This window comes from Doryrhamphus excisus, linkage group LG14 (assembly GCF_037039965.1).
Source record: "Doryrhamphus excisus strain RoL-2023G ecotype Guam linkage group LG14, RoL_Dexc_Guam_v1.1, whole genome shotgun sequence".
Lineage (NCBI taxonomy): Eukaryota > Metazoa > Chordata > Actinopteri > Syngnathiformes > Syngnathidae > Doryrhamphus > Doryrhamphus excisus.
Window position 1 is genome coordinate 8,736,328 of NC_136370.1, and position 27,881 is coordinate 8,764,208.

The 27,881-nt window shown below is 40.2% G+C and overlaps 1 protein-coding gene across 3 annotated transcripts; it reads left to right on the top strand.

The window, feature by feature from the left end:
• impg1b (interphotoreceptor matrix proteoglycan 1b) lies at nt 1-27,881 on the top strand. 3 transcript variants are annotated; one of them, XM_058091235.2, is made up of 18 exons: nt 1-529; nt 5,232-5,450; nt 8,202-8,368; nt 8,497-8,525; nt 10,182-10,216; nt 10,295-10,341; nt 10,427-10,576; nt 13,134-13,192; nt 13,257-13,441; nt 13,509-13,880; nt 13,975-15,146; nt 16,306-16,395; nt 21,262-21,481; nt 24,358-24,568; nt 25,173-25,358; nt 25,432-25,606; nt 26,740-26,823; nt 27,273-27,881. In XM_058091235.2, exons 1-18 carry the CDS (start codon nt 460-462, stop codon nt 27,354-27,356), a joined length of 3,555 nt encoding a protein of 1,184 aa, XP_057947218.2. In that variant the 5' UTR covers nt 1-459; the 3' UTR covers nt 27,357-27,881. The 3 variants fall into 3 exon arrangements, with proteins under 3 accessions (XP_057947218.2, XP_057947220.2, XP_057947219.2); XM_058091237.2 differs by lacking the exon at nt 25,432-25,606; XM_058091236.2 differs by lacking the exon at nt 16,306-16,395 and having other exon boundaries at nt 2-529.

Genomic DNA, 27,881 nt, shown 5'->3' on the forward strand with positions numbered 1-27,881 from the left:
GGGAGCACCATTCACCCATTCCTGGCTGTTTGGCACATCCGCAGACGTGGCTGGCAGACTTGTGTCCAAAAGGTGGCTAACAAGATGAGGCCGGGTGGCCACGTGGGTCCCCTAGAGGGATTAGTGAGAAGAAGGTAAAGAGATTAGACTCTAAACAGAATCTGCTGTCTTAACCTCATCACTGTTGCCACTCTGACAGCACACGGGAAGCAGCCCGAGCCCAACGTTTTCCCACCCCGTCTCTCCTCTTCCACTTTTCCCGCCCCTCGCTCCCTTTGCTCGTGCATCTGTACAGCCGACTGGGATCCAACAGCACCCTGGAACTTATCAGCACAGATGAGGAGACCTGTCTTTACTCTGCTGGTGGACTCAACATAAAGACATCCTGGATACATATATTTTGGACTTCACTGTACAAATGACCGCTGACAGCAGGAGGACCCTGTAAATAAAGCCAACATGCTTTTTAAATTAGGGATCTTCTTCTTCATGTTGCATCTGCTCGGTCTGCAAGCAAGTAAAGTCAAAGGTAAGACTATTTGCTTGTTTCTGACATGCAACAAACTTTCTGTATTGGTTAGGTGTAACATTAATGACATCCAATACTAGAGCAGCTTATAAAGATACTAAATGCTCAGTTTTGTTACTTTTCACACTGTGAGAGAGTTAGTAGTTCTTAATACGACAAAGAACCCTTGCAGTTGGTGTCAGAAGTGGGATCTTTTTGGACGGAATTGACAAAATAATTGATCATTGTGGTTTTCCAGCAGAAGAGGACAAATAATAACAAAAACACAATTTACAATATTTCAAGAAAACCTTACATATGATACAGGCATATCACTGTTAGTTTTATAAGAAATGTAATGACAATTAACATTTTTGAAAAAGTCAGTAAATATAAAAGTGATTTAAAGCATTAATTTCAAACTGATTGTGGATGTGGTTTACATTGGAGAACATCATAGTAAAAGCTGATATCTCCTGCTTTATTCCTTTATTTACCATTATTATTATTATGATTTAATACTATAATTAATAATATGTATTATATATAATCTATTTAAATAGAGTTAGGGTTAGAATGCTAAAAAAATAAAAAAATAATAATATGAATGCTAAAAATTTAAGGTAAAAATAATAGCAGAATTGAATCCTATTAATATTAATAACAATAATAAATAAAATACATTTCAAGCGGCTTTAATAACAACCAAGGACACTTCACACAACAAATGAAATTACTGTAATTAAAAAATAATAACGAAAAACCTATTGAAGTTGTGCTAGTGTAAATAAAAATTGCTTTAAAACATAATTTACTGACATCAGAGGCTGCAAAGTATTTGAAACATCTCAGTCCCCAACCACAACAATAGCACAACACAATTATTATCGTTGTGAAGGCATTTTTTTTGTGTATAATTATAGCATTGGTATCTTATCAAGCTGTACCAGGTGTACCTAATGCAGTGACCATTGAGTGCTTACAATTACAAGCCGTTAGCAGTCACCGTGCAAGTTCAAGGTCATAAGTATTCGGTATGCCCAAAACAGGTTACGAGTGCTATGTCAGAGTTGTGTTCATGCCACGGTATAATGTGATAACGTCTAGTGTCTTGATCGGTGTGATGCGCGCCGCTTGAGCTCATTATGCCGAAGGAAACAAAAGCCATTCTGTTCCCCAGCGTCACAGGACGCTAATCTTTTCTGGCTCGTAACTCTACCGTGAGGCCTCGTGCGCCTGCGTCGGCCATTAAGGTCGAGGTGCTCCCCCTCCCTCCTCCTGCTTGCGTCCCCGTGGCTGTGCATGTGCATGCCAGGCTTTCAAGTTGAGAAAAACACAAACTCATTTGAGTATTGTCTTATTGCACATAAAAGTAGGGGCCACCTGTAAGGGTGCCCGAGAGCCCAAAAGCAGCTTTACAATCCCTCTCATTCTTTGCAAATTCTTGATATGAGGCCAAATTGGAACAAAATGATTAAGACAGGCTTGTTTAGTGGCAAATAAGTGCATGTTTGTGCTTGCTTACACTCACAGGCAGTGCACAGCAATCTCGTTTCTCCTTCCCATTCCAGACAGGAAGCACATAAAGTCAAGGACGCCTCACAATACAACACAATACAACGCCAAAAAACATCAGAAAAAGTGAACGAAGAGACATTCTAGTCATCACACAAGGTTTTCATTTGAGGGACATGTTTCCTCACACAATGCGTCAGAGATGGCGCATTGGATCACTCGTTGCACCTACGACACACAGTGCACATTCACATGGGAATCCGAAGGACTCTCTTCGGAGTGGAGAAGCTCTCCAAGGACGATGTGATACAAAAAAGAAGCCATAAAATGTAACTATTTTTCATTCAGGATCTTTTTTTTTACATATAAATAAGCAACAAAGAGGCTCACACTGACATTCTGACCTTGTGGCAACCAACAGCATCATCGTGTTGTATTCAGCATTGTGCAAACATCGTCATTAGATTTGTTGCTTGAGCAACACTTTAATAGATAAATATGTCCATTTCTCAGTCTGACACAAGTATAAAAAAAAAGTTACCCTTAAAAGTGATCAACTCACTCTTTATGTCAAGGACAAAAATGTGAAATTGAGTGCAGTTGCAGCAAGAAGTTAATTAGAAAATGTCAACACAGCCTATATAGCTTTAATGACATTATTGTGTCACAAACCCACCTCACCCATGTGGTATTTTTAATGGTCACCACTGTTAAGTGTCAAATGTAAAAAAAAACAAAAAACACTCAACGTCAACAGTATGACCCAGTGGTGACCAAAGTCGGGCTCAGGCTTTATTTATTGGCATATTCTACACAAAATTAAACATGTCCCCATAGCACTGCAAACTACAGTGTAACCTTAGGTAGCGTCATTAACCCATTCCAAAAGATCCGACTTTAACCAAAAAGTACTCTAACCAAATCAAATGTTCCCCTAAGAACTAATGTAAACCCATGAGTACCCATTAACCCATTCCACAAGGTCTGACTTTAACCAAAAAGTACTCTAACCAAATCAAATGTTCCCCTAAGAACTAATGTAAACCCATGTGTACCCATTAACCCATTCCAAAAGGTCCGACTTTAACCAAAAAGTACTCTAACCAAATCAAATGTTCCCCTAAGAACTAATGTAAACCCATGTGTACCAATTAACCCATTCCAAAAGATCCAACTTTAACCAAAAAGTACTCTAACCAAATCAAATGTTCCCCTAAGAACTAATGTAAACCCATGTGTACCAATTAAACCATTCCAAAAGGTCTGACTTTAACCAAAAAGTACTCTAACCAAATCAAATGTTCCCCTAAGAACTAATGTAAACTAATGTGTACCCATTAACCCATTCCAAAAGGTCTGACTTTAACCAAAAAGTACTCTAACCAAATCAAATGTTCCCCTAAGAACTAATGTAAACTCATGTGTACCCATTAACCCATTCCAAAAGATCCGACTTTAACCAAAAAGTACTCTAACCAAATCAAATGTTCCCCTAAGAACTAATGTAAACTAATGTGTACCCATTAACCCATTCCAAAAGGTCTGACTTTAACCAAAAAGTACTCTAACCAAATCAAATGTTCCCCTAAGAACTAATGTAAACTCATGTGTACCCATTAACCCATTCCAAAAGATCCGACTTTAACCAAAAAGTACTCTAACCAAATCAAATGTTCCCCTAAGAACTAATGTAAACCCATGTGTAATTCATAAAACGTTGGGACAAACCACATTTATGAAGTTTTACAATTACAGTTTTACACGCAGAAAACAATTCAATATATGAAAATATAAATGAACTTTTATGGTTACTTTTACCTTCACCAAAGATGTGATTATCGATTATTTTTTGTGTTAACATTTTTGTGACTTACAGTACAGTCAACCGCTGGTTACAAGTACATTTTGTGATAAAAATACTTGAACTGATGTAGCGGATTAATAACACGAACGGTAACTGCCCTATTGTACTTATTCTTCACTTCCAAACAGACACACAATTGATCACATTTTCTTGGTCTGGCAACTTGGGGCTATGACGAAGCAGGACTTTCGAGATGCAAGTTGAATTCTGTCCTCTTTGCCAAACACTGTAGTTCAAGCACAAACACTAATTAATAATAATATAATAATAACAAGTGTTATTATTCTGTATTAAAGCCTGTTCTGCCTTCTCATTGAATGCTATGTGTGTACTCACTTCGGCCTTTGTCCCCAGATGCTATGGCGACACCAGTCCTCCAAATAGCTGTCTTTAGGTATGCCTGCTGGTAATTAGCAGCTCGTAACCCTAATTTTAGCTTACAGTAAAAAATAAATCAGTAAAGAGACGGTTTGCATCTAAAAAAAATACTTGTACACAGTGCCGTATAAATGACAATAAAAAAATACCTCCAGCAGTTTCTCTGTCTGAGTCCAGCAAGTTGCATCTGAGACTCGAAGTATTTAGTGACAACTCAATTCACAGTAATAGTAGATTTAAAAAATATATATATGACTGTATGAAACCTATTTTTCCTGAAATATTTGGTGCAGTGAAGTTGCCGAAATCTACTGTACCTTTAATAAATTGAATGGAATCCCTATGAATGTATCTCTCCTATTGCCCAGAGCTGACCCAAGACTTTTGCACATGAGTTTCAAGACACACATGACTAGTTCTGTACACGAGTGTGCATTTGTTGACTTAGCTCTCTCGTTTTATTGTACTTCACAAAAAAATAATGTTTAGTTTTCTGCAAAGGTCTTGCTTGCCGATAATCCAGAGGAAACCCGTTTGTTATTCGGGTCTGATGACTTCCAGTCTGTGCTTTTTTGGGGCAGGGGTGGTTATAAATCCTGGCTTATTGTCTTAAGAAGTCCTCCCAGGGTTGCCACCTGGCATCACAATGTAAGCTTTCTTCCTGTCACACAGCTCTGGTGCAACGCTGTCGCACGGCGCACTGAATTGTGTAACAGCAACGTGGAATTAGCTTCCGCTCGTACTCTTCCGCACGTGTGTCGTACCTCAGCCAATTATTACGAGTTGTATTTGTTGAGCCTTTTAATCTTTGTTGAGTACAAACATTCCTCGAAAAGCTCAGCCATATGTTGTCAACATGCCCAAACGTTCCTTTGACTTGGGAATCGGAAGGTTCCATTACTTTGTTCAATTGTGCAGTCGAAATGACCACATTCTAAAAATATTCCCAATAACCTTTTCCTGTAGACCCTCAGGATCATGGCATTGCTGGACTCAGGGATGTGAAGTACCGACACTTTCTAGAAGCTTCTAGAATGACAAAATACAACACAAATAACCAGAGAGCCAACGGAGATGGACATCGGAGAAAGAGGTCCAGCATTCTCACCACTGGAGTCAAAGTGTGTCCACAGGAGACCATGAAAGCGGTCATCGGCAGCCATCGAGCGTACTACAAGCTCCGAGGTAAATGCTTTTAATGGAAACTTTACATGAACCTTCAGAGGAAAGGTTAGGAAGTCAAAGCAGTCCTTGTGTGCTCTCTAATTCAATTCTGAAAACCACCTACAGTACATCAATTGGGAGACATTTTCTTTCCAGTAACTCATCTTCTGCAAATAAAAAATGCATATTGCATCTCAAATACTGTATATATAAATGTATGTATTGTTATTTATCCGTGTGGTGTTAATATTTTTGTGCAATTTCATCTTAAATCATCAAAATCTTCTAGAATCTTCACTCTTATTAATAATTATTGCTTAAAAAAATAAAACAACAAAATGTTATTAAAGGGCGGCACGGCGGTCGAGTGGTTAGCGCGCAGACCTCACAGCTAGGAGACCAGTGTTCAATTCCACCCTTTTCTCCGGGTACTCCGGTTTCCTCCCACATTCCAAAAACATGCTAGTTTAATTGGTTATTTGAACACACATCAGACACTGTTGCAACAGAGGGCTGCACTGTGTTAGAGTGATTAGAGCGCAGGCCGCACAGTTAGTGGACCCAAGTTTGATTCCACCCTTGGGCTTCTCTGTGTGTAGTTTGCATGTTCTCCCCGTGACTTTGTGTTTTTTTTCCGGGTATTCCTCCCACATTCCAAAAACATGCTAGGTTAATTGGCGACTCCAAATTGTCCATAGGTATGAATGTGAGTGTGAATGGTTGTTTGTCTATATGTGCCCTGTGATTGGCTGGCCACCAGTCCAGGGTGTACCCCGCCTCTGGTCTGAAGACGGCCGGGCTCCAGCACCCCCCGCAACCCTTGTGAGGATAAGCGGTAGAAAATGAATGAATGACTATTATTAGAATATTTATATAGTCTAATAATATAATAATATGATTATGTCCTGTTGGGGTTAATACTATATACGTTTTAATGTGTTTTCCCCTTTAAGTCACTGATGACTTTGTCTCATTAACGCTGCCAACTGTGTGCAGTCAATCAGCTCTCAGCTTTCCCCCTCCCAGTTCCCCCTGTGCACACCTGTAGGCTTGTTAGTCTGGCTGCTTTTAGCCTGCTGCTTGCTGTGTCTTCTTCTTTGTTAATTTCTTTGAAAACGACAGCTTGCCAGTAGACTTTTTTAAAGTGGTGTTCTTCCATTATGGCTCTGTATCTTGTAATGAATGTTTTGTTGTTGTGTGTGTGTGTGTGTGTGTTTTTTTTTTTTTTAATAAAAAAAGCTTCCTGCTTGCATACATTGCCTGATTCCAAGGCAAGGCCATTTAGTTATTCATCACAGTTCCCACACAAATAGCTGCTAAATGTGCTTTAGTGAAATAAAGGGGAGAACCAACATAAAGATTCAAATGAATTGACATTGCCCATATGAGTTGAAGCCAATGATCGCAGAGGAATGAATGTGATGCGTTTGAAGTCATTTTGGGCCTGCACACACAAAAGTGTTTGATATAGTGTATTAATATGCAAATAGCCTTTGTCCAAGAGATTGATTGTGTTAGCGGTGTATTAAAAAGCGCCACCTTGGCTGTTATAATACATTAGCTGATAACATGTATTGCTCCATGTTGTCATTTAAAAAGGAAAGATTGCTTTGCTCTTTAGGAAAATCATGTCTCAAAGCGGAATAAAGATATTTCTCAATGCATAGGCACGATGTCATTGTGTTTGGGATGTTTATATTCATGACAAACATGAAAAACATTGTACTGAATTGGAATGATTTTTGGTAATGATTAAATTTAATTTCATGCACCATAAGTTGCTCTCCAAAAATATTAGCATCAACACACCTGCAGTAGAGTTATATTAACTCATTCAATCCCAGCTCAGTACCGGCCATTTTTGATGTTTTTACTGATTTTGACAGATTTTTCAATATTTCTATATATTCTATATAGACACAGTATATACAAAAAGAAAGGCTTGTCTCTCATCTACATTCATTCATTCATTTTCTACCGCTTATCCTCACGGTGGTCAGGGGGGTGCTGGAGCCTATCCCAGCTGTCTTCGGGCAAGAGGCGGGGTACACCCTGGACTGGTCGCCAGCCAATCACAGGGCACATATAGACAAACAACCCGATTCTCATCTTTCATCAGAATTTTTTTTTCACCTTTTTTCGTTCTTTAGTAATCACCAGTAGAACAAAAATATCAGTTCTCAACAAAAAAAGGGGCAAAAAATGCTTTTTATGAAAATATATATTAGAAGCATAACTTTCCCTTTGACATAAATTTAGCCATATATATATTTAGCCAAAATGTGTAAACTATGCCACAAAATAAACAGCACAAAAAATAAAAAACACCATGAACTTTGCAAATTACAATTTTCACATTTGGAAGTGAAATATGTGTAGCATGTATTACTGTGGGAAAGTTGCAGGCAGAGTTCTTTTTTAATGCACTTCTGCATTTCGCTTAAAACTGCACCAAACAAGCTCTCTTTTTTTTGTTGAGTTGCATCATCACCTCTTTTTGCCTCTAGCGCAACAATATTCATTAGTGATGTACGGAGCGAGCAGTCGGGTTGACAAAAATGTGCATGCAGAGGTAGCTAGCTGGATGGTCATGATAATTCAAATGGCATTTTATAGAGTTAATTTTAAAAATATATATATCAGGAGGTTGCCTACAGCCACAGCTCTAAATACAGTTCATTGAATATAAGTGCTAAAGACTACATCTATAATTGTAGTGGGGTTTTTTTTAGACACGAAAGCTAGTAACACAAAGTTATGTCTTCTCTTCAGTTTGCCAGGAAGCAATTTGGGAGGCCTTTCGCATCTTCCTGGACAGAGTACCCAACACAGAGGAGTACCGAACGTGGGTTTACACCTGCCAACATGAAAACCTCTGCATGGACGACCTGGCTCAGAACTTCAGCAGCTCTCAGGAGCATCTGGATATAGTAGCCCAGGTGAGTGAGCTTTAAACAATATTGATCACAAGTGTTAGTGGGAAATTGTTTGTATGTATTTCTATGAAATAGTCACAAGAACAAAGACTGCCTTGTAGAACAATAATCATATTTTTTTGGCTTTGCAGAGAGTAGCTGAGCAGGCTGAACTAGAAGGGTATGTGCATCTTTCTGTGTATATAAGCATCAAAAACAAAACAACAAACACAAAAATGACATTTACATAAGATAAAAAAATCTAATAATCTTATATATTTGGAAAAATGTATTAATTAAATTGTGTTTTTACTTCTTTTTGTTATAATGAAGCATGTGACATTAATTTAGACTTAAATCGATGTTGCCCAACATGGTTTCTTGGCAGAAAAAGAGCTAAAAACTGAAAGAAAATAAGTAGGCCATGTTCTAAAAAATCTCATCATCTTCACAGTGTTGAACTTGAGGGTTATGTGCATCTTAAATAGCCTTTTTATGTTTGCTGTCATTGTGGTTAGCCAAGGATGTTACTGTGGCCTTCTTCTGTGTACATGTTCATTCATTCATTCATTTTCTACCACTTATCCTCACGAGGGTCGTGGGGGTGTTGGAGCCTACCCCAGCTGTTTTCCGGCGACTGACTGGTGGCCAGCCAATCACAGGGCACATATAGACAAACAACCATTCACACTCACATTCATACCTATGGACAATTTGGAGTCACCAATTAACCTAGCATGTTTTTGGAATGTGGGAGGAAAACGGAGTACCCGGAGAAAACCCACACATGCACGGGGAGAACATGATGTTCCTACTTGGTGAGGCACTGACTCACCAATATAGCATATATTATATATAATATATAATATCATTAAACTAGATATACCACTTAGTATAATGACAACAACATTGCAAAATTGTTCAGTGACACTTGGAAACGTGTTGAAAAAGTTAACACATATGAATGTGATAGCCATTTCCATGTGGGACAAAAACATGCTACAAACTAAACTATTCTGTGCAACCACATTTGGAGCTTGACAAAGCGTGTAAACAAACATGCAAGCAAAGCTGAACAGCAATAGGTTTGATCAAGGAATGATCAAACACTGGCATCGATTGGCGACAATACGGGACAAAGTGGGTCCCTTGTTGGCTCAATGTGGGCGTCGGCAAGCCTACTTGGCACAGCACACATGCAGGGTTTGCTGCCACATGCCTCGTCTGACTGCACGTCAATGGTTGTTGGTTGCGTTGTCTGTTTTTAGTCTTAAACCATTATTACTTGGAAAAGCATTTTTAAAAATGCAAAAATGACATTTACCTAATTTAAAAAAATCTAAAAATTTTAATGCATTTTTAAATATGCAAAATGACATTTACCTAATTTTAAAAAAATAAAAAAAAATTTAATGCATTTTTAAATATGCAAAAATAACATTTATCTAATTTAAAAAAATCTAAAACATGTTAATGTTAATGTGTTTGTAATATATATATATATTTAATTAAGGTAATAATTAAAAAATAATGGGAAAAATCCTTTAATTAAAAAATTAAGAAACTTTTTTATTTCCAGTGAAATATATATGTGGTTGTGACTTGCGATTGGCTTGTGGGATAGTCAGCTGGGATAGGCTCCAGCATACCCCCACAACCCTAATGAGCATAAGTGGCATAGAAGATAGATGGATGCATGGATACACAGTATATGGTGTTAATTTTAACCTATGTAAATATACGTTACCAAATATGGTTTCTTGCCCCAAAAAAGGACTACAAGCTCAAAAGTAGTAAAATATACCGACCATGTTTTCACAAATATCATCATTTTCAGTGTTGTCGCTGAAACAACAGGACCAGGAGTTGACTGTAAGTCGAAACAAGATCGCAAATGAGTTATCATTACTTTTTCGTGTTACTCAACAGGCATATTTCACTTTACCTCAGGCACCTGGACCCCCACTGTGATTCTCATCCCAACAGAAGATGATGTGGTAGAAAAATACTCCTCTCTCATTTTGAAATCAACACATAATGCTGTAAATCCTTTACAATTTACATGACTATTATCTTTGCCAGATAAAAGAAGAGCCCAACATGATAAAAGAGAACTATGGGGAGTACATTGTGGAATTCAACGCCACAATTGTGGACCAGTCTTACATCGATCTACTGCGAGACCCCCAGGCTGCAGAGGTCAATGACATTACCAGAGAAATAACAGACAAGGTACTATCTCAGAAGGAGGGAACCATAGAAGCATTTGCCCTAAATGTGTCATGTCTGTCACCTGTCATGCTTCTTCTAGGCCCTCCCACTGCCTGATTGCGTCTTCTCAGGAGTTTCCCATCACTCCTGATCACATGCCTTACTTATGCGCTCCCATCTCTCAGTCTGATGCCAGTTCGTTGTCTTTCATGTCATGTCTTAGCATTCTGCAGCTCTCTTGTTACAGTACTCTGCCTGTCCTCCACCTCGTCACCTGCCTTACATTTTCAATCCCTTTGCCCTTTTGGACTGACCTTTTGTGTGCCTGGCGACTCTGCCTTTGAGGACTTCCTTCCTGACAAAATGTCTTGATAAGATAAATTAAGATTCAGGAGGAACAAAGGGTCTAGCCAAACCTCTGATTGATATCGGAGTAGGGGGTGTGCCCTCATCAGTGTGTCTATACAATGGTTTTACCTCCAGAAATATCACTTGATCTTAAACCTTATTGGTTAGCAACCGTTATTGGTGTGTTGACTTCAGTTTCAAGTTTATGGGTTCTGGTTCTTTCCACATTTGGATGGTTGGATGAGTCCACTTATCCATAGCCCAAATATGGTAGGAACATATGGTCTACAGGGGGTTGTCTTGCAAACTTAAGGGTAAGGTGTCTTGCTAATAAGGTTAATTAGGTGCATTGTGGTACCTTGGTATTACGTCACACTCACAATAGTTCATCTTTGAAATGAAATTATTCTCTTTGGATTCAGTGGACTGGAAGTCGTTGCTGTATTTGGACCAGATGTCTCTTAGTAAAGCCTCTGTTACTATGGAAATGCAGTAAATGAATTATAAGCACTGGCACAGAAGATTTGTTTTTCCATACAGGAACATTTAGAATAGAATAGAATAGAATAGAATAGAATAGTCCTTTATTGTCATTGTAACAAGTACAACAAAATTATATTTTAAATAGAATAAATAAATAAATAAAATATAAATAAAATGTACTCCCAATAAAGAAATGTCTGAAATTTTATGTCTCATATTGCCTGATTCTAAATAGAATAGAATAGAATAGAATAGAATAGAATTTTGTTGTACTTGTTACAATCACAATAAAGGACTATTCTATTCTATTCTATTCTATTCTATTCTATTCTATTCTATTCTATTCTATTCTATTCTATTCTATTCTATTCTATTCTATTCTATTCTATTCTATTCTATTCTAAATAGAATAGAATTTTGTTGTACTTGTTACAATCACAATAAAGGACTATTCTATTCTATTTTACTTAAAATCAGGCAATATGAGATGTAAAATTTGGGAGTAAATTTGGGAGGAATTTGAAGGCTGTCACTGAAAGTGTGGTGTTTGGTCCGAACAATGGAGTCAGAAGGGTCGTATCGGATGATTGGAGGTGGCAAATTGTGGTGTGACACTGGAGGAGGCCCTTTAGATATCAGGGAGCAAGTTTATTGAATATTGGCTTGGTCAAAATGGACAGAAGGGAACCCAGTTCAGAGTTTTGAGTCTTAGAAGAGAACTAGATAGATAGAACAGCTAGACTAGATATGTTCTACCTAAATTTCAGCATAAACTGATAAAGCCTACTCAGATTAAAGGCAAAACATCTCGTAAAACCACCTGAACAGTCCTGTTGGGATTGATTGAGGGTTGGAAATCTCTTTGACGGATGATTTGACATGCAACTAGATTCTGTACGCAGGTTACGATACCATTACAAAATGATATATGTTAAAAAGAACGATTCGTAAAATGATATGATTCAATACAATTATACGGTTATCATTTATTGAAGTAGACATTAATCTTATATTGTAACATACACTCAGTTTATTGTCAAACTTATCATATCCCCAAACATGCTGTAAGGCACTGGCAAAAATAAAGTCAGAATACAGAATACAGAATAACATGTCAAATGTATTTATTTTTCAATAGACTTGCTGAATGAGTTTCTTTTTGTTTGATGGGATCAATATAAAATATATAATGTCAAAACACATCTTTCATTCAGTCCAATGCATAATAGAAAAGAAATAAGTTGTGTAAAGCTCCTCAAATTGTGTCAAAAAAGCGTCCAAAGAAAATAAGTAAATTGCACTATTTGACCCGTGCGTGCAATGAAAATGCTGTGTTAATTTGCAAAGTATATAGCCCCATAAAAATAGTAGGCATGCTACATTTCAGCCTGAGCATAGTGTTTTGAATGCTCCCGTTGGTAACAAAGCTAGCAAAATGCTTTGCTGATGTGTTGAAAATACTAGCACGCTACTTCTACTTCCATCCATTCTAGGCTTCAGTCATGGTAAGCTACGGAGCATTCACAATTGTATTGTTTAAGAGATGCACTGTCAACCGACCGCTTGTCTCTCAATACCTGGTGTGTGTCACTACAGTCGATTCGTGTAAGAATTTATGTCTGATTCTTATCGATGCAGTCGTATCTCTTGCTTAACAGACTGGATATCCAGGTTCATCAGTTTTATTGTTCTCATCCCTAGATCGATTCAATGCCCTGAGAGCTATTCTCTTCTCTTCTTTCTGTAGATGCTTCATGCGCTTAAAAAAGTTGCAGGATTCAAAGAAATTCGCATGTTGGGATTTGGGTGAGTTCACTGTTGTTTTGTTCAAGGTAGACACAGGAATCATCTTTGAATTTTTGTGGAACAGCTCGGAGGGTGCAACTCTGCATTATGCTGTGCTCTTTGACGGAGACACTGAACTCAGTGATGATTCAGACGCTCCAGGCATGGTGACCAATGAGGATGCTGTTAAATTAAGAGACATGATCGTCAAAGCTTTACAAAAGGAGCCATCACTTCCGTTGGACATCCAGAATCTTATCTTTGAGGCTGGTAAGAGCAATTTTCACAGAGCTTATTCAAGTTGTTGTCTAAAATCAATATTTATTGTTTTTTTCAGTTACGACAGCTTACCCAGATGCAGAGCTCAGCATGTATACAGTTGGGAGCGGCGAGGCGATCAAGGTCATGGAAGAGGACAGCATCCCTGTGTATTTCCCCACAATGACAGCGACAGAAAACACATTGAAAAGCACCACTATACAACCTCAAGCAGAAACCTCTCCATCTTCCATACCAACAACTCTGTCAAAGTCCACTTCTGCATCTATGGTCGCTGATGAGGTGCCAGTGGCGGCAGCAGTGGAGGAGGCGTCCACTGGTGACGCTTCAGGGGAGACAAGCGATATCATTGCTCCAATTACAACACTGGAAGCCATCATAGAGCAGGAAGAGGAAGAAGAGGTTGAGGAGACTGAGGTTTACAACACAGGTTAGCCTTACTTGTGTCCCACATATGAATGAATCAGTTATCCTGAGGATGTTTAAAAATAATGTTTGAAAAATATTTTTTTCTTTTGGAGCAGACATGGACGAGAATGATGACTTGAACCCGTCACCAGCAAACGACCAACCTGGAATTGTGATCATTGATGAAGTTAACCTTCCGGAGTACACAACCCCTGCAGTTATAGAGATTTTTAGCACAGAAGAAGAATTTTCAGACTCTTCATTGTCGCCTCACGATGATGCAGTCGTAAACATCGAGCCAGAGCCGGACACAGAGTCTATGCTGTCCCCTGCAGACACACCCAGTGAGGTCACCAGTGAAGTTTCTAATGGAGTCTCCAGTGAAACCAACACTGGGGCCCCGAGCAATATCCCTGGAGAAGCCCCCAATGACGTCCCCAGTGAGTCCCCAAGCGAGGTTCCCAGTGAGGTCTCCAGTGAATCCCCCAGTAAAATCCCCAGTGAGGCCCCTAGTGAACTTTCCAGTGTGGAACCTGACACAGGCCCCAGTGAAACCCCCACAGAAGCCCTGAATAAAATCTCCAGTGAAATTCTTACCAACGTCCTGAGTGAAGGACCCAGCGAAACTCACAATGGCGCATCCAGTGAAGCTCTCACTAAAGTCTCCATTGAAGTCTCCACGGAAGTCCCCAGCGAGGCCCCCAGTGAATTCTCCAGTGAAACCCTAATTGAGGCACCATCTAAAGGCTCTGATGAAACTTCAGTGAAAGTCATGAATGAGTTCCCCATCAAAGATTCCAGTGATGTCAAGGCCACCATCAGACTCCCCACCGAACTCCTCAGTGAAGTCCCTAGCGAAGCTCCCATCGAGACCCAAACTGGAGCTGCAACCAAGGCAACCAACGAAGCCCCCACGCCATTCCTCAGTGAAGGAAACGGGAATGATGCCAATGGAGGACACAGCAGCGCCACCCTGGTCTTAGTGGACCTTCCTCCCGAGACTTCCAACAACATACAAGATGATGTGGAGCCCAGGCAGGGTGGAACGGAAGTGAGCCAGCCCCTGGAGGAGGAGAACAGTCGACCATACCCTTCAGAACCGGTCGAACGGTCAACGGTGGCCCCGGCCATGAGGCAAGCCAGCACTCCTGTGATGGCTGCGATACAGCAGAGCAAAGAATTAGTGGTTTTCTTTAGCTTGAGGGTGACCAACATGATGTTTTCTGATGACCTGTTCAACAAGAGTTCCCCTGAGTATAGATCACTGGAGAATACCTTTCTCGAACTGGTAGGTACACAAGCTTTTGTGCTAGATATTATGCTGCTGCATGCTACTATCTGGTACTTTCTTTTATAAGTGCACTGATGTTTTTGTTTCTTTTTTTCAAATTGAGCATCTGACCTTTAGTGGTTTAAATTAGTCATTGGTAACCTGGACTTTGTGAGGATGCATTTTGCAGCAAGCCTTATTTCACAGCTGCCAATTTCTCCCAAACATATTGTGAATTTCTATTTTTTGCTCAAATTCTATTTTTATAAAGGTGGTAAAGTTTGACATGGTGGCCAAATTTCTAATGAGTGCTATTAACTGCAAAAAATAGTGTAGCCGTTAAGCACTCTTCTTTAAAGTACAACTTGCACAGAAGTCACTTTTAAAGTGTTATTTGTTTTCTTTTTCTGGCTGCCCCTACAGCTGTGAAGTGTATTGTTCTACTATGTTTCAACACAAAATTGACCGTAGTAATCATTCATATGCTAATCAACAAATACCTGGTCCTAAGCTAAAAAAAAGCGAAAGCAGCCAAGCCAATGAATGTACGTGCTAAAGACTAACAAAACTTACATACACATTGTTTGATCATGTGAGTGTGCATAACAAAGTCTGTACAAACACTAGCCATAACTTTTAACAGCAATAACAATAGTCCAACATTTGTAACATGTGTTACATTGTGTTACAAATGTGTTACATTTGTAACATGAGTTTCACAACAGCTGAGGAGGGAAAACAAACTTTACAATTTTTCATAGGTAGCTAAAGCTGTCAGATACTGTCATCTTGTGGGGTTAGTAAAACGACATCAGGGGGTTGCCTACAGCCACAACTGTTAATGCCAATGTTTCTCGACTCTGCGCTAATTTAAAGCTGTCAGATACTGTCATCTTGTGGGGTTAATAAAATGACATCAGGGGGTTGCCTACAGCCACAACTGTTAATGCCACTGTTTCTCGAATCTGCGCTAATTAGAGACCCTGGTGGTTATTAGCAATTGTGCAACTATAGACTTGTTAGTTAATTGAATAGAGGCATTAAATGGTGCATTTAAGGATTGCATACAATGATTTTGTAGCTGCTACTTTAGGGTCAAATGATAACTGTTACTTCTAAGTCAAGTGTGCAGAAGCAGGAATGAAAGAAGCTCTTTAAATGGTTCTGTTTCACTCAGACTCAGCACCCTGGGCCCAGAAACTCGCCAAATCCTGGAGCATCCAGTAAATCTGGGCCTAGGAGACAGACAACGTTAGCCTCCATACCGGTATTTTTGGTTTTCCATATTGGAACTTAACATGTGCGACGCCTCAGAGAGAGCGCAAACCTTTCTGCTTCTTAACTTTAACGGAATACAGCATCACAAACTGAAGGCACACTAACACACTCTTCTTCTTCTTCTACTGCTGTAGTAACTGACGTCTATGCTTTTATGTCACTTTGGTTTCATTGTGTTTTTTGGCCTTAACTTTGTCTTCAGCTTAGAGATGTTTGAATTGTGTCTGTTATATATGTATACGTATATGGGGTCTATTGCACAAAAATACCGACATTCAGACATTGTGATTGGTCAACCTTTAATTCAGTTTTGCATTTGTATTATAATCAGATTACCGTTATGTCAACTGGAAACTTATTCTAATATGTTTTCATTTACACTCCAAACCTATAGGGGGCAGCTTATCACCTGTAATTTTGTTGTAAGACAAGATTTAAAAAGAAAAAAACAAATGCTCGCTAGCTAGCAGGTGAGCTAACTGTCGGAGTTTATTCTAAAAATCCTTTTGTTAATCATGCTTTCACTTTATTTCACTTTATTTCTTAAATAATAAATATATAAAATATAAATATATTTTTAAAAACACAGACACACAAATCTCTGTGACTTTAGCGTAGCTTTTACCATTCATTCAGTCACTTTCTAAACTAAACTCAGGTAACCTGTTTTCTCTCGAACTGTCGGAAAAAAAGCAAATGATTCCCTTGAAACAAAATTTGACTTTAATGTTATTTATTTAGGCAAAATCTCTTACAATAAATGTATTACCTGTGTGTTACCTTTGTGTTTATATTTGTTCAGTGTATTCTGACAAACACAAATATAGAAGATTCCTGTCTTTTACGGGTATCAAAACTACCAGTGAATGCCGAAAATGCCAACGTAATCGATACGGCCATAAAAATTTGTATTTTTGACATACTACTCGCTTCTCGCCCGACAAACCCTCCTGCTATCTTGACGGTGACATTCCCCTCGGATTTAGATTAATGCTAACGCTTATGTTGCTCCAAATTCAGATTGTTTTAAGTAGGATTTTTGGTAAAATTAATGCAAGATCTATTATGTAACACTTATTGTGATCATTTAGAAAGCAGAAACCTGTTTTGTTTGCATTTCGGGGTGCTTGAGGTGTGTTTTTGTATAGATGCTAAAGCTAGCCCATGGTAGTTTGAAAAATGACACTTACCTTGTGGAGGTATATGTGGTTTGTGCATGCTAAGAAGTGTTCTCTATGCCGGTCAGTTCCTGCCCTACACACACACACACTTACACACACACTTAGACACACAGGCGTATTTAAAAGTTTCACTCTGCTTTGTGTGATGTGCGGACATTTGCATGCAGGTAGACACACTCTCTCTGCGTGTGGTTGTTTAGATAAGACGTAAAAGTTAAACATTCATTCATTCATTCATTTTCTACCGCTTATCCTCACGAAGGTTGCGGGGGGTGCTGGAGCCTATCCCAGCTGTCTTCGAGAGAGATGCAGGGTACACCCTGGACTGGTGGCCAGCCAATCACAGGGCACATATAGACAAACAACCATTCACACTCACATTCATACCTATGGACAATTTGGAGTCACCAATTAACCTAGCATGTTTTTGGAATGTGGGAGGAAACTGGAGTACCCGGAGAAAACCCACGGAAGCACGGGGAGAACATGCAAACTCCACATAGAGATGTTCGAGGGTTGAATTGAACTCGGGTCTCCTAGCTGTGAGGCCTGTGTGCTAACCACTAGATCGCCATGCAGCCAAAAGTTAAATTTTAAGGTAAAAACGTTCAACAAAAGATTTTTTTGCTTGAGGTTTCTGCATTTGTTGGTGACTTTAAAGGTTTATTTTTTGGTCAAATTCTGAATTGTACAACGTTAGTTTTGTACGACTTAAGAGGTTTCAGTGTTGAATGGCGTCCTGACTACATACTTTATAAATGTAAAGGAATATAAAGTTGATCAGTTCCTATTACTATTAGTTACTTTGTTTGGGGAATTCTAACTATTTTGACTTATTATACCGCAGGGAAGCCAATCTTATTAATCTGTCTGACATCATATTCTCAAATTGTACATGAAAATTAAAAAATACAAATATTAACCAAAAAAGGCGTCTCCATCTCCAATCTTTAATGGTTGCCCAAACTGAGGTTTTTAGCTTCATGGAGAACACACACAAAAAAACCATGTGGTCAGACCTTTTGAGTTGGTAAGTATTTACTATATATTGTCTTTTAATCAATAGCCCATTAGAATAGTCTTTTAAATGGGCTATTGGCAATGTGAAACACAACACAGCCCATTTAAATGGACACTCCCCCACCCCCCCAATTTGTGATGCTGCACACCCAGTGTTTGCCATGTATGCGTTTGTATACATGAAGCTTCCCCCTTTCCTCTATTACTCCTGTACCTACTGGTTTGTGAAGCAACCACTAAAAACTGGACATGGAGGTTGGAATAACTAGACAGTGACGTCATTCTTATAAACCGGTTCTTATTCCTTGTGATGCTTGGTCTTTTGAAAGGATGTTTCACTGGGAACCAGTAGATACAACTCGTAGCAGTTTCTCCTGCATAGATGGGATGCGTTTGTTCCTCAGTCCACAACAGAGACAGAAGGGAGGCAGAAAGTTGGGAAATTTGCATTGCACAGTAGCAAGAGTACAGAATCAGTTAAGCAGTACAAAATACACAATATAGAAAAATAAACAATATAAACAACCCAAGTATTACCAAAATCAACAGTTTTTCCCAGAGTTATATACAATACAGTATGTAGATAATATGAAACAAGATGAGATATATGACCAGTCTATACACTGAGATCTTGCTAGTGAGTTAATATGAGGCATTATGGAAATACTTCACATAGAACTTAGTATATTGCATTTAGAGCCCTTAATATTGCACATGGAGGTTGATCAGATATTGCACAGCGAATGGGGTCTGGAGAAACTTTGATCGTATGCGACCGAGGCCACCAAGGAATAGACTGCACTCTTCCTATATTCCACATTGGTGGGATACAGTTGTTACTAAGTGCGTAATAGAGACCAAAATTGAGGTAGATCTCCTGCATAGATGGGATGCGGTTGAATGTTCAGTGTCTTATATTGAGATAAACCTTTTAAAGTAGGTTGAGTCGAACTTACCTGGGATGCAGTTATTCCCCAGTGAGGTAGAAAGTTTGACTTTATACATCCAAGGCCACTAAGGCTGCCAGTAATGTGGTGTTAAAAGGGAACCAGTCGCAGTTATTCCTGCATAGACGGATAGTCTACAAAAGAGACCAAAAGTGAGGTAGACACTTTGACCTTATGCATCCAAGGCCACTGAGGTACCAATTGGGTTCAAATCCAGTATTTATAGGTCCGTAGTAGTTTCATTGGTTGTTCATCAGTACACAATAGAGACAAAAATTGAGGGGGGCCAAGGCACAGATTGCTCTCTAATCCAGCGTCCTCAGGGAACTATTAGCTGTTTGCTCTGCATAAACGGACTGTTGTTGTCTCTCCATAAAACAAAAAGTGAGGTAGAAACTTTCAAACGTTTGTAGGTCAGAGGCCACCGACGCATAAATTGGTCTCTTATCTATTGTTCACGGGGTACAAACTACGACCAGCAGCAATTTTGTCTCTATAGATGGGAAGTAGTTGTTGCTTAGTCCATAATAGAGATAAACAAGTATCTGACGTATATAGATACCAGCAGCAGTTTTTCCGACATAGACGGGATTTGGCTGTTCCCAAAGCAACATTGACCTTGTGTTTCGGAGGCTGTAGTGTTGTAGACATAACCAGGTAGGAGTTTCTCTAGCGTAGACATGATGTGGTTGTTCCTCAGTCTACAATAAAGACCAAAAGTAAAGCAGAAACTTTGACCTTATGTGTTCCGAGGCCACCGAGGCACAGATTGCTCTCCAATCCAGTGTTCACGGATAATTTGACATCGGCGCTCAGGAGACAAATGGCTGACCATTTCGTTTGGAAGGCGGGATAACGACACTTCTTCTCCCAGAGAGACTATTAGCCGCAGGGGGAAATGGCTGTCAGATACGTGTCCCGCGTGCCGAGATGTGAAGTAACCCCATCAGAGGCGAGCTCCTTTAGGCCTTCTTATCTCCTGCTCCACAGCCCATCCAGCTAAGGCCTAATCTCCCCAGCTTGCTTGGTTTTTGCCTCCATCTGGTCTGCAACCCAACGTGAAGTGGAAACGCAATCGATGCCCATCGATGTTGGGGCCATTACCTTCGTCCTCCGCTAAATATCGCCAGCGTCATCAGCCCATAGTCTTAATAGGTTGTTTTTTTTTTTCCGACCCCTGCGTATCTCAGCAGGGGTACTTTTAAATGAAAGCAATGTTTCTACCTAAACAGGTTGTTTGTGTGTTAGCCTCGGCCGCCTCCGAGGCCTTGATCTGTTCCTCCGGTCCCACCCCCCAACTCTTCCTGTGACTACAATTAACACGAACATGTTCTGTGCCGCTGCGTTACTAACGCTAACGCTAATTTCGCGACTCGATCTAATTACGCCCCTGTGCTGCGGTGGCAGGATTTCATGCTCGCATCAAAAATGTAATTATGAACTATTCATAGCGCTTGCAGTATAAAATGTGACCTGAATAGTTACTGATTGTGGCAACCTCAGTCCCTGTTGTGGGACATCAATGTTTGATCCATGTGTCTTTGTCTTCTCATTCCTACCTGATTTCATGGCACCTTTACCAGATGCATGAACCGTTTCCTCCCTGAGTGCTAACCAAGCTTTTAACCACGTAGCAATGCAAGCAAATCAAATAGATTTACTTATTTTAATCAAAATATTCATCAAATGCTCCTTCGTCCCTTGCAGCTTCTACCCTATCTACAGTCCAATCTGACCGGCTTCAAGCAGCTGGAAATCCTCAACTTCCGGAACGGCAGCGTGGTAGTAAACAGCAGGATGAAACTGGAAAAGGAAGTTCCATACAACGTGACCGAGGCGGTGCACTGCGTGCTGGAAGACTTCTGCAGCGCCGCGTCCAAACGGCTCGACATCGAGATTGATAGCCGCTCCTTGGAGATAGAACCAGGTGAGACGTCCTTGGTGATAACACACCCGGTCAGAAAATGTCAGAGCCTCGGTTGAATGCTGAAATGACACATCTAGTTAAAAAGTGCTTTTAGTAAGCCCGACCAGGAACACGCTGTTTTGTGTTTATGTGACTTTAATACTAATGAGCTGCGTGTCCACTCCTGCCTCTGACAGTGCGTGTCTAAAAGAAGCGTGTTTGTGCTTTTTATACACGTTCTACACACACACTATACTCTGGACTTGTCCAATGTAACACATACACTCCTGATGCAAATGTTAAGACCAATAAAAAACAGTTTACAGTTTGCATTGTTGGATCTTAAGCAGTAGGAGACAGAGTTTGATTCCTCATTCGTGCATCTCTGTGTGGAGTTTGGGTACTCCGGTTTCCTCCCACATTCCAAAAACATGCTAGGTTAATTAGTGACCAAATTGTCCATAGGTATGAATGTGAGTGTGAATGGTTGTTTGTCTATATGTGCCCTGTGATTGGCTGGCGACCAGTCCAGGGTGTACCCCGCCTCTCTCCTGAAGACAGCTGGGATAGGCTCCAGCATGCCCACGACTTTAGTGAGGATAAGCTGTATAGAAAATGGATGGATGGATGGATGGATGGTTGAATATTAAGCAGGTTCTAAGTAGAGCTTCAAAATGTAACAAAATGCCATTGCTGATGAGGCCCTATTCACACAGAATTCTTATTCCTATTCCTAACCCTATTCTTAGCCCTATTCTTGGATTTTTAGGTTTTGGCAAGTTGAATAAAAATCACTTACACACTGTGCCCGATTAGTAAATACTTGCATCCAGATGGGAACGAATCACTGCGAGAAAACCATGTAATACTTATAGTTGGCACTGTAAACAAACACACAGATGAAACCACATGATGCACTAAACTATAGAAGAACACATGCACATAGTTTCTTACAATAAACTTAAGATAAAATGGAATGACTCCTGTGAATCATTTTGGAGTGTAAGACAACAACACACTAGGAGAATGTCCACTGGGATATGTTATAGCAGTCGAAATATTCAGATATTATGTTGGCCTGGCATCAAAGCTTTCTTTTGGTCACATCATAGGGTCGGTGAAGTCATCGTTTTCTTGGAAATAGACAAGCTGGCATTTTCAGATTTTTCCAAAATAAAATTTCAGGACACCAAGAACCCTGTTTTTCGTGTGGGAGAACTGATAAAATACTTGAAACGCCTGAAAATGGGGATTGTCCCTAAGACAGTAATTTAAATTTTTTTAAAGGATCCCGAGTGTTATGGAAAAAAAGTCAAGTGGTGGACCCCAAAAAATGTTGCAGTCCCTGAGCCAGAGGATCCAGTTATCTGTCCGTCAAGGCACAATCCTTGACCCAAATAAAGGTTGTTACTGGTGCAGAATGGAGTCTAATAACCATCAGATGATGCGAGAAAAGGGTTTTAAGAACAAAAAACATCTTCAAAGACCTCAAGTGCACCAAAAATGGGATGTTTAAAGGTGGAAGAAATTTTTTTATTCATTCATTTGCTATCCTCACAAGGGTTGCGGGGGTGCTGGAGCCTGTCTCCGCTGTCTTCGGGCGAGAGGCGGGGTACACCCTGGTCTGGTCGCCAGCCAATCACAGGGCACATATAGACAAACAACCATTCACACTCACATTCATACCTATGGACAATTTGGAGTCGCCAATTAACCTAGCATGTTTTTGGAATGTGGGAGGAAAACGGAGTACATGCAAACTCCACACAGAGATGTCCGAGGGTGGGATCGAAACCGGGTCACCTAGCTGTGAGACCGCAGTGCAGCCCCAGAAATTTTTTGATTATAAAAAAAATGTAACCTTGATGAGACACGGCATAATGGTGGGGACACCATCATGATCTGGGATGCCTTTTCCTTCAATGGAAACAATTAAGCATCAGGTAGTGCAGGGGCATCAAACGGTATATGGCTATGTGAAGATGTTGCAGGGGGCTACACTTCCCAATGTGTGCCTGACAAAATACTTTTTCCAGAGGAATAACACCCTTTTGGACCACCTTGTGTGTTCCCCTGATCTGAATCCAATTGGAACAATGAAACATCAGGTAGTGCAGGGGCGTCACACGGTATCTGGCTATGTGAAGATGTTGCAGGGGGCTACACTTCCCAATGTGTGCCTGATAAAGGACTTTTGGACCATCTTGTGTGTTCCCCTGATAAGAATCCAATTGAAAGCATTTGGGGATGGATGGCGAGGAAAGTTTACAAAAATAAACATCAATTCCAGACAGTGGATGCCCTCAAACTTACACCTAAGTTATTCCTTCATGCCAACCCACAAATTCTACATCAGGAATATCCAAAGTGTGTATTCCAAATGATAAGTACATGTGGAATATCATAAGCAGATGAGGTTTAAAGTCCTAAACTCAATTTCAATGAGGAATATTTAAGTGGTAGCTCCCACATTTTGCGTCTGTAATGACTTCATGTTCATTGGTGGTGTTATGAATAAAAATGATTTTATCATGCTTGACGCTCTGCATTCTCATAATGAAGTTTAGTGAGTTGTGGGCAATACGATGTCTTGACTCAAATCGTTATGCTTATTCATGCCACAAGGTCAACGTCCCCAATCCCGCTGCCGTCCTCACGACACTGTCTCTGCTGCAGTGTAAATGCGAGGCATCCTGTTTGCTTGGACGAGCTCCTGACTGTATATCTTATTAAAAGTCCACGCATCCACGCTCATCGATCAAAAGCGCCCTTTCATTTCTCCTCTCTTCATCTCGCTCTTCTGGATGTGCATGCCGCGCTAATGTTAATGCGACGTCACCTTCCTAACCGTCACGCGTCTCCTTTTTTTTTTTTTTTTTTTTCGTTCCCCTTTGCAGCCGACCAAGGGGACCCGTGCAAGTTCCTGGCTTGTAATGAGTTTTCACGCTGTGTGGAGAACCGTTGGACCAACGAGGCTGAGTGTCTGTGTGACCCGGGCTACAGCACGGTGGACGGCCTTCCGTGTCAGAGCACATGTGACCTGCAGCCAAACTACTGCCTCAATGGAGGCCTGTGTGAAGTCATTCCTGGGCATGGAGCCACATGCAGGTACATATACAGATAACTCATAACTATGACAATAAGTCCCAAACAGGAAATATGAATCATGCAATTTGCAATAATCCCAAATCATGTTGTGTAGAAACCTCTTCGGCGATATGTTCAAGAATGTTCAAGTTTCATGAGTCTGTTGCTGGAAAACATTGATTTCGGCCTTCAAACCAGGCAGGATGTCAGATTGTCCGACTTTCCCTGAATGCACCATGCAATTGACTAAACTAGTGATTTTTCATTTGTTGGAATTATAAAAATGCTCTTTATAATAACATCATTTTTATTATGTTTTGTATTATATCTATACCACTTATCCTCATAACCTCACGGGCATGCTGGAGCCTATTCCAGCTGTCTTCGGACAAGATGCGGGGTACACCCTGGACTGGTCGCCAACCAATCATAGGGCACATATAGACAAACAACCATTCACACTCACATTCATACCAATGGAAAAATTTGGAGTCACCAATTAATTCTGCCTAACAACAAGCACAATTCAGACTTGTGAAAGGAACAGGAATAGGAACAGGAATCTGAGCCACTGTGCTAGCACAAACTAGCATAACCTCCATATATTTTTTCTGCTATGTTCCAGATGCCCTGTAGGGAAATACTGGCACTACCACGGAGAGCGCTGCAGCGAGCTGGTGTCGATACCCCTTGACCCCTCACTAATTGTAACCTGCCTGGTGGGGAGCCTCTGCTTGGTTTGCGCCATCATCGGAATTTTGGTCTTCATTAACAAGAAGTGCACAAAGACGAGAAAGGCGGTGACTTTAGTGTAAGCGGCAACGTTCTCTTACTTTTTTCCTCGCTGTGATTTTTGTGATGTCAAATGTATTCCACCCCTATAGGCAAAGCCTTGCGCCCTCTGCATTTGACAATACTTTGAGGGTGAACCCGGTATATGAGTGTGACGATGGCATCTTAAGTCAAGTGTCTACATTACCATGTCCCTCCAGTTCCTCTTCCTCCCAGTCTGAGCAGGAAGTTTACAGCTCAGTTGAAAACATTCATCTCAGTATTGAGGTACATTGTGCTAAGCGGCACAAACGCTTGGACTAACCGTGCCACTAACTGCCAACTAAAGTCGCCAACTCACTTCTCTAACACACTCTTAAGGTCCAATCCCATCCATACCTGGGTGATGTAAAATTCCTAAATGAGAAGTTGAATAATCTTTTTTAAGAATTAATATAAAAATGAATGTAATTTTTTTATTTGCAAAAAGATAAAGACATAATATTCTTTTTAATTTTTTTAAATGTTTTTTTTATAAAAAATTAAATGTATATAAAGATATATATTATATTTTTATATTCCTTATAATTAATTCAAGCGGGCAGCACGGCGGTCGAGTGGTTAGCGCGCAGATCTCACAGCTAGGAGAACAGGATTCAATTCCACCCTCGGCCATCTCTGTGTGGTTTGATTTTAGAATGCAATTCACCATCATTAAACTGTTTTTTATGAAATATTCTTTCCTGCTGTAAATACAGTAGAAGTGAACCAAGAACCAATCATTAAGAAATGATGATGTTTTTTTGGTTGACTATGGTGTATTATTAGTAAAATTAATATTCAAGTAATTGTACATATTCACCCAGGGTTCAATTCCACCCTCGGCCATCTCTGTGTGGAGTTTGCATGTTCTCCCCGTGCATGCGTGGGTTTTCTCCGGGTACTCCGGTTTCCTCCCACATTCCAAAAACATGCTAGGTTAATTGGCGACTCCAAATTGTCCATAGGTATGAATGTGAGTGTGAATGGTTGTTTGTCTATATGTGCCCTGTGATTGGCTGGCACCAGTCCAGGGTGTACCCCGTCTCTCGCCCCAAGACAGCTGGGATAGGCTCCAGCACCCCCATGACCCTCGTGAGGAAAAGCGGTAGAAAATGAATGAATAATTAATTCAAATTTTTCATGTATTCTTTGATTTTATTTGACCGATTTATACATCCGACTTTAAGAACATCCTCAGAGGACCACTCAGACTCAAAAACTGTTGCTCAAAACCTTTAATGGTGATGTGTGTCGCTTCCAATCCTTGTCCTACAGTAGAGCTTCCCTCTTGTTTGTCGCCTTTACTCCACTTCACCATCCAGAAAGTAATCAAGCGTGTTGTAAACACAACATGTGTCCACTTTGTGTGCGTCCCTCAGATCCCCAGACAACTCTACACCACAAGATCTGAAAAGTTAGTGTCGGAGCTGGTGGACTTCCATCAATGCATACCACACAATGAGGTGAGAAACCACACACATGCCACGGAATGACATTAGAGCGATAGTGTGGGAAATTACAATTAAACAAGCCTCGGGGTTTAATATTAATAATATACTTGACTTACAGGTGGAAAATATTTGATTGTCAACACATCCGTTCATGCTTTAATCATAATGTGTATCTTCTCAACGGAAATACAACATAAACCAAACTTGAATATGCTTTGGAATAGTCAGTGCACAGCTTGTATATCAGCATCATGAAGTCAAGCATGGTGGTGTTAGCATCATGGTCTGGGCAACATGTACAGCAAGGCCCTTTTCCAACACTATAAGGAGCCCGCCCACACCTCCGGGGTGACAAGTGCCTTTCTGAGGAACATCCACCATTGAGGTCGTCATGGAGGAGTGGAAGAGGGTTCTAGTAACAAGCTGTTCGCCACTGACACATCTTTCCTCCTTTCCTGCAGACGTGGCGGCTGCCAAATGAGTACAGAACGTGTTTTCTTCTGTGGACCTCAGACGGCGAAGGCGGCGAGGCGACCGTGGTGTAACGATGGCCGGTGCTTCGGTTGCCTCGGTGACACACCGCATAACTCCCCCACCCCTGAGCCTGAGCGAGGCTACATCTATGCAAACTGTACATGGATACCGTGCCGCCCTCCCCCGTAGAGAGCAAAGAGCATTTCATGAATTGTTCATAGTGAAGAATGTGTCTTGTTAGACAAGAGAGCTATGGCTATTCCGATACATGTGTGGATTGATGTTGTTTTCATGTGTGAATCAAATATTTATTACACATAATGAACGGTAGGAACATTTCCTGTATGCTACACCCTTGGCAAAGGCTGTTCTTTCCTCACAATGAGGTATTTATTATTTACAAAGTGATATGCATGGTGGTATTTCACTTTAGTTCTTCTTTTTATGCTCCCACCCCCATAAAGAAAGAGTGAATGTATTTGCTTATGATATATAGGTTGTTTTAAAACACTTTGATCATTCATCTTTTAAGATTTAGTTGTTTTGTACACATTTTACTATTAAAATATACAATAAAAATGTTTTTTTTGCATTAA